This window comes from Marmota marmota, unplaced genomic scaffold (assembly GCF_001458135.2).
Source record: "Marmota marmota marmota unplaced genomic scaffold, marMar, whole genome shotgun sequence".
Lineage (NCBI taxonomy): Eukaryota > Metazoa > Chordata > Mammalia > Rodentia > Sciuridae > Marmota > Marmota marmota.
The window spans coordinates 4,918,190-4,926,213 of record NW_026000229.1 but is presented as its reverse complement, the minus strand read 5'-3'; the positions used below and the strand labels follow the sequence as shown (position 1 = coordinate 4,926,213).

General features: G+C 47.3%; 1 protein-coding gene across 1 annotated transcript; it reads right to left on the bottom strand.

Moving 5' to 3' along the window:
* Nucleotides 1-271: 271 nt before the first annotated feature.
* Crabp1 (cellular retinoic acid binding protein 1) lies at nucleotides 272-7,350 on the bottom strand. The gene is made up of 4 exons (XM_015480211.2): nucleotides 7,131-7,350; nucleotides 6,426-6,604; nucleotides 4,369-4,482; nucleotides 272-554 (listed from the first exon to the last, which is right to left on the bottom strand). Exons 1-4 carry the CDS (start codon nucleotides 7,198-7,200, stop codon nucleotides 504-506), a joined length of 414 nt encoding a protein of 137 aa, XP_015335697.1. The 5' UTR covers nucleotides 7,201-7,350; the 3' UTR covers nucleotides 272-503.
* Nucleotides 7,351-8,024: the final 674 nt, after the last annotated feature.

The window sequence follows — 8,024 nt, the reverse complement described above, 5'->3', positions numbered from 1 at the left end:
TTTTGAACGTGCCCTTTCCTGCCTGGAATCACCAGTAGCAACTAATTCACTTAAAAACAACATGATGAGGTCCATTTGCAGCTAGATCTATGGCCTGGACCCCACCAGTCTGCAGGAGCCCAGTTTGTGACTACTGATGCTCGCTCAGAGCTCAACACCTAGGCAGCAGGCTCAAGCTGAGAACACCATACAGATCGATGTAGTGCTGGGGGCACCGGTACACAGCAATTTGAAACCCAAGGAGCAGTCCCAAAAAGGAAAAACACTCAAGATGTGTCCAACCAGTTTAATGACTGATGCAACCATGCATTGCCAAACTACAGAGCACCAGGGGTACAAGAGGCAAAGAGACCTTGAGGGGAACACTACAACATTGTCACAGGGAAAATGGTATCACCTAATGTTGATAGGGGGGAGGGTGGCCTACTGGCAACTCAGACCTATGACATATTCCTTGGGGAAACCTGCATCCTGTCCCAAAAGTGGGAACAAGTTGGCCGCCTTCACTCCCGAACATAAATTCTTGTGCAGACCACATCATCGGCGCCAAATGTCTGCAGAGAAGAAGAAAAGGAAAACCAATCAGTACAGAGCCTGTGCAAAAAATGTTTAAAGCATATTGCTAATAAGGCCAGTTACTGCCCTGTTAAAAACTGTTTGTAACAGGCATTCAATTTCCTGTTGTGCTGATGCTAAGTAAGCACTAAGGGTTTGGGGTTCCTCCCCAAGCTCCTTAATGGCAGAGGCAACTGGGGTATTGACATAAGAAATGCAAGTTTCCCAGCTTTAGTTTTGAAGTTATATCAAAAGGTGAAGAACTTCATACTGGACATTTCTGAAGGGGTTCCATCTTCTTTCAAACCACTGCAAGAGAGCAAGGGGCTTGGACAGCTGGGGTCACAGGGTCCAATACCAACAAGTGAGATGAGATTGCTTTGGAGACAGAATAGAATTGATTTCCAGGAAGCAGCTATGAAGCCTAGGAGACAGACTCCGATGTGTAACTACAACAGGCCTCTGTATCCACAAGCTCTACATCCTCAGATTCAACCACAGATTGAAAATATTCAGAAAAACAATGCATTTGTATGAACACATATACACTTTTTTTCCTCATCATTATTTCCTAAACAAAAAAGTATAACAGCTTCTTAATTAGCATCTATATTGCATTAGGTATTATTAGTCATTTAGAGATGATTTAAAGTATACAGGAGGATTTGCATAGGGCATATGCAAAATACTACCCCATTCTACAGAAGGGACTTGAGCATCCATAGATTTTCCAAAGGGAGTCCTAGAACCAATCCCCCAATGATGCTGAGGGAGAATTATAACACTCAAATCACCTGCAAGCTAGAAAATTGGTCTCAGCTGCAAAAACGCAGCACTGGCACCCCGACATAGCTCTCCAACTCACAGCTGGGAAAACCTAAGCCATTTTCTTCCTCTCTAGGCTTGTGCGGGTGGACAATAGGGAGGGGAGGACTTGAACAAGATTATCCCAAAGGCTCTTTCCATCTAAAATTCTATGGCTCTTTGTTAGTTTGTTTGCTGATGGGAAGACACGAATCATTCCGCAGACAGAGAACATTTTTCTTCTGGCTCCTGAAATGATATTGCCCATAAGTAAGTTGTCTCAACTTTTCCAAAAACTAGCAATTACTCACATGCCTGTTCTCCTGGGCCTCTCACAGGCAGTCAGAACAGAGAAAGCAATGTGTATGTTCAAAAACCAAAACCTTCCCAAGTCATTAGGCCTGATGTGTGGGTATGTTTGTTTGCAGATGTAAAATTATCTGCTGGAAGGTCCTTATCTATCAGATTCTCACAATGGCCTGAGATTCAAAAGTTAAAATCACTGGACTAAGAGTTTAGTTTAAAAAGGCCTTTAGAGTTAAACAAATTTTTAAATCCACAAAACAATTGTACAATTATGGGGTGTATATTGCAGATTGGTCATGAAATGCTCTCAGAGAGCATTTGCTAGGGCATTATCCCAATACATGTGCTTCATAACAATACTTCTAATACTTAGCAGGAAGCAAATGACCAAATGATCCCACTAGGGATCCTCTGACTTCACTTACCCACTCTGGATACCTATCCTCTTTCCCTAGTAGTGAGGAACGGGGATAATTCTGTGTCCTGGGGGTATGTGGAGGTGGAGTTCCCATTATAAATCCACTTCTCAGATATTTGGATCCTGCAGACCATGTTGGTTTTCCAGAACTCTTTGAGCTCTGTGGCCATGGAGTATCAAATAGAATGCCAAAATTTAGGAATCTGACTCTTCACCCGTGTAGTAAATATTCTGGTTCTCTGACAGCTCGCTGAGGCTAACAAATGGCTTCAGGACACTAGAAGAAATCCCATTTCCAGCCCCATTTGAACTGGCCTTCTCAGCCTGCAAACTATGCTTAGAGGTTGCTGAAAAAAAAATTCTCCATAAAATATTCCAGAGCAGTTTGAAGGAGTATACTCAGTTTTCAAAGAAACACAACTTACAGCTCAGGGGCAATTTATGGTTGGCACTGGGGGAGCTTATTTCAACTTAACCAGAATAATTTGCCTCTTGTTATATGGAGATTGCATCTCCTGATGTTTTGGATTTATTCATGATAATAACTCTTGAAACAAAAGCCCACATTTCAGATTCCAAATGTCAAGAATTAATGCTCCCTTTGAGGCTTATATAGGTTTGCTGAGCCAAGAAAGGATGCTGGGGTGGAACTATAGTGTGGGGGGAATGTGGGATTCAGAGGTGGTACAGTCCTTCTAGCAGAATTTGGTCTATGACTCTGGCTGCTCAGGTTCTGCAAAGGTTAATAAAAATCACACCTTCTCAGAGCAAATTGATCTTACTTAACCCTTGGCTACACTTCCGAACCCTTAAAATCATTTGCTCTTTGCTATTCTGGTCCCAGTAAACCATATGTGCCTTTTCTCCGAGGTTTCCAAGTCTCAGCCTCAAATTGCTCCCCAACTCCATCAAGTATTCCTTCCCTGGAAACATTAACCAGGTTGCAAATTAAGCCAGTCCTTTCTCTATGAAAGGAGAAAAGCATGCTAAATCATCCCAGCAAGACAAGAGGGGAGAGAGAGGAAGAGATATCAAAGCAGCCTCAGTTAAAGCAATAGAGACAGTTCAATGTAGGGTCTTCTTGCAGAACAAACATATAATTTCAGGGCTGAGAGGGACCTCAGGGACCAGAAATCAACTCTACCCTTAATTTTACAGCAGGGGTACCGAGCTTGGGAAGGGAAGGGCAATGCCTAGATCACAGAGAGAGTCTGTTCTGTTCCCAGGACACTTTGCCATCTCCTATTCCCAGTATTTTGGGGTAACACTCACTAAGATGGGGCAGGTGGAATCTTAGAGGTGAGATGTTCATAAATGTCTGATGGAGAACAAAGAATATAAATTTCTTGTTACTCAAAATGGCTTTTCCTTTTTCTAATCTTGGGGGTGGGGTGGTTGCAAGAAGTTTGATAAGTCCTGAAACACAAAATGCTTCCTTGGGGAGTAGCATGGGGGTGGTTTGCCTCCCAGCCTTCCTTTGTTCCTCTACCTTAAAAGGGAAGAAGGGTGGGTGATTAAACTATAGGGATTTATAATTTGGCCTCACCAGGTAATTTTGTTTGTCTGAGGGTGTTTGTATGTTTCTGCCTGCATACTTTTAAGGTTAGAGTTCACCTTCTCCAGTTCTAAAGGCCCTGTCCATCCACATTGTTACATTCAGACATTTCCCAAATTAGCATTACTTCTCTGTCTCCCAAAGGCCAAAGGAGTTTGTAAGTCTGGAGGTAAAAAAGTTCTCTATGGCTTTGAGTGCTGATGTGATAAAAATTTCTAAAACCTTTCCCAGCCAGCAAATGCATGAGAATGGGGGCAGGGGGGATCCCTTCTGTAGTAGGATCCTGGGGGACCTCACAAAGCCCAAGTATTCTGAGCCAGGGTGGAGGGGAAGTTGGCTTAAAAGAAGTCTTCCTCCAACTACCTCAGGGATATAGCAGTTTGGATAGTGGCAGGCACCCCAGCTAGCCTCTATTTTGCCACTTCTCTCTCCTGCCAAATATTTAACGATGACTTTCTCTGACCTATGCTGTCATCTTGGGCTTTCTGCTCCAATTTTAACCCAGGGGTCTGGGGATGCAGCTCAGTGCTATGTAGAGATGCTTGCCTAACAGTGAGGTCCTCCACCCCAGCACTGCAAAATTAGAAAAAGAAAAATGAAAAAAACATACATTTTAATCCAAGGCAAACGTCTTTCTTTGAATGAGAATATGAGAACAACATTTTTGTGTGGTCCACCTCAGGATCATCTGGGGAACTTTGGGATCATTTCAAGGTCAAAGGGCCCTCACCAGGATGAGCTCGTCGTTGGCCAGCTCGCGGGTCCAGTAGGTTTTGGGGCCATCCCCCTCAAGCAGAGTTTGCGTGCAGTGGATTTTGTTTTCGTTCTCCCAAGTGGCTAAACTCTGCAGGCAGGAAAACCATTAGTGACATTAATTACAGTCTCGGCAGCGGGAGCAGAGACAACAATGAGCACCGGAGAATAATTGCTGTGCAGAGAAGCAACACATGGTCCTTGTCACAAGCACATAGAATCTTCTCTGCTGAGCTACATAAAGTCCAAATTCAGAGTGCTGGTCACGGACTTTATGGGGTATAAAATACACCTTGTATTACACACACATACACACAGACTCACTCAAGCAGCAAAGCCTTAGACGTGCCATACATCTCTAGGAATAAAATTCAGAGCACGCAATGACTCTTTTATGTCAAAATAGACTACCTCTTCAAGCAATTTGAATTTTAAAGGCAAGAACCTTCACGTTAGAACCACAAAATTTTACAACGGTTAAGACACCATGTTTGTAAGTACATCCATAGCCAGCAGATCAGGAGAAGGATTTCCTGTAGAGGTTTTGGGATAACACTTTCCTTTCTGTTTGCACTTCTCATCAGATATAGCACACAGCCTCTTGTTATAAACCTGGATGTCTCTGACACTGAGGATAAAAATGCTTCCATTTTGCAATTTATAACCTTCTAGAAAATTTTTTAAATCAAACTGATCCAAAGATTCTTCATGCTTTTGGAGGGGAGGCAAAAGGGGGGATTCTTTGCAGCTTTCCCCAGTGTCTGCACTAAGTATGGTACAGCTGGGCTGGGGAAATACTGAATGTGCACATAACTGCTTTTTAACTAACACATGGGACACCTTCATCAGGCAAGGTAGGGGCTGGGGGATAAATAAAGCCCTTCTCTCACAGTTGTTTTGTGAACCTTTGATTTTTTTTTAAATCAGAATTACTCTCCTTGGCACTAGCTACCCTTGGTTGTCCCCAAATTAAGCCCTGTCTATTATCAAGCCTTCTCCCTCAAGACTAACAATCCTGTTCTGATCTTTGGTTTTTACAAACAATGTGGTGATTTAGACCTCATATCCCACCTGTTCCAAGCCTGAGCATCACTTTCAGACTATGTCAATTTTGAGGGCCAAAGATTGCCTTGTGCATCCTGCTGGGGATGGGGGTGGGGGTGGGGCGCTGGGTTTTTCAGTCCTTCTTCCAAGCCTGGTCCAGACTCCCTGGGCACCAGCTCCAGGAAGGCAAAGGAAACAATTCCCCACTGTTTGTAATGTTTTTACTTATTTTCATTTTTCAAAAACGTTGAAGAAAACCAGGGAGACAGATATTCTGTCACTCATTTAAAATAAGAGGCAGCAGCAGTGATTATTTTTCCATCTGCTTAACCGAATGCAGTTTTTTGCCCATGCAAAGAAGAAATGTACAATTGTTCATCCCTGGGTCGGTGTTTATAGAAATAAAAACCCTCTTGCCCTTGAGGACTTAGAGAGGGCACTTAGTCTACCCCCCCCCGCCCCCCAGCAAGAACCTGCGTTGCTTTTGGAAAGATTCTGCCTTTCCCCGGTTGAGGGCGGGGAGGGATACCGGGCTATTGGGACTGCTGAAACTGGATCCAGAGCTTTCCCAGACGGCCCAGGGACCCAAGGGGCGGGACAGGAGAGCTGCTGTTCCACCTGCGACAGGAAACATGGCAGCAGCACTGCCCTGAGCCAGGCAGCCCCTGCAACCTCTTCCTCCGGCGCGGCCTGCTCTTGCGCGGAGGATGCCCCAAACCGCTGCAAAAGTCACAGCTGGGAACGCTGAGCAGTCCAGAGCCCGCGCTTTAAGCGTGCCCGTTAGCACCTCAGGGTGGTTCAAGGATGGGTTCGGAGAGGGGGTAGGACATTTTCTGCCGAGCCCAGGGCAACCAGGTTTCACAAACCCTCCCTGCAAACAGCACGAAAGCGCGCCACAGGCTGCTAAGAGAGGCATATTTCTACGGTGGCAGGAGTCCATGGGCCGCCAGCGGGAACCTGGGAACACTTGCGCGGGCTATGAAACCTCACCCTGCATTTGCGTCCGTCCACAGTTTCCTCCTCGAAGCCTTCTCCGACCTTGAAGTTGATCTCAGTGGTGCGCACCGTGGTGGAAGTCTTGATGTAGAACTGATCCCCATCCTGGCGGATCTCCACGTGCGGCTTGGACGCGGCAGCCACGGCCACCTTCCTCAGCATGGCGTTCACACCTGCTCAGGAAAGGACGCGTGCACCACCGTCTCGGGTCATAGGATCTCACCATTCACCCCTCGTCCACGGACCTGTTGGGTACTTCCCGAAATCTCTAACTTTATCAGCCTTAAAATCTACCTGTCCTCGCCCTAGATTTCGAGATAAGAAACAGGCTAAGAAAGGTAAGTGGCTTTCCCCAAGTCACCCAGTGAATTCGCGGCAAAGCCTAGTCTCTAATTGAGTTCCCAAATTTCAAGCCCCTAACTTTCCAGTAATCGCTCCTCGCCATGATCTAGCACGAAATAAAGGCGGAACCGTCGGGTTAGACGCCAAACATCCAGCAAACGTTTTCCTGAACCGGTAGGTCCCTGGCACTACTCGTCCCTGGGAGGAGAGATGCCCATGGAGATGGAAGCGATTTATCGCTCGCTCCCTGTATTCTCTTCTGCCTGAGGTTCCCCAATGTGCACCCTCACTGGGGCCGGGACGCCGCACCTCGAAGCCGCTTTTTCCTGTCGGGGAGCGCCCTTCTCCCCAGCTTACCCAGTGCCTTGAGGAGCTCGTCGAAATTCTCGCTGCTACGCATTTTCCAGGTGCCGGCGAAGTTGGGCATGGTGGCGGTGGCGGTGGCGGAGGCGCTAAGGTAGCGGCAAGCACGGACAGCGGCGGCGCAGCGGGCACACTCGGAGCTGCAAGGCGGAGACTGGCGCTCTGCGCCCAGCCGCCGCGCGCCTTGAGTCCCTGCAAAGGTGCCCCCCCTCCCGCTTGGGCCCCGCCCCTACCCCCCGCGGCCCCCACTCAGTGTGATCCCAACTCCCGCCCAACCCTGCCCCCACTCCGCCTTGGCGTCCCAGCCTCGGGTGGTGCCGGCCTGAAACGGGTTCTCCAACTTGGAGGGCACCTCCGTCACTCCCAGGCCACCCCCATTCTGTTTTAAAATGAGTGATGGGAGGTTTGAAAAAATGAGACTGGTCCTTGTCGAAGCTTGGTCTTGAGAATATGACATCATTCTACTTTTGCATATGTTTGAAATATCCATTCTATAAAGTTAAAATGGGTAGTGGGGTCATTAAGGGAAAGGAGCCACTATCTTCCCTTTCAGTCGTGCCTTCTGAGTGTCACCAGACAGTCCGGTCCCCTCCCCTCCCGCGTGTGGGATCCTGTTCCGCATCCCCACCACATACCTCTCGCCTCTGCCGCGAGACCGTAGGAGGGAGTGGCGGGAAAGCCCCAACCCCCAACCCCACCAGCCTGGGCACTACTGTGCGGAACCTAGGCTCGCGCGAGATTGTCGTTCTGCGTGCGTTCGTAGGGAAGGCCATCAGGCCTTTGTCGTTCGCCCCAGACAGACTTTGGGTTGGGAGGGTGGACTGAACAAACTCCAGAACACGGGATAATTTCGTCCTGTTTTGCAGAAAAGCAAGGCTTTGCGTTCTG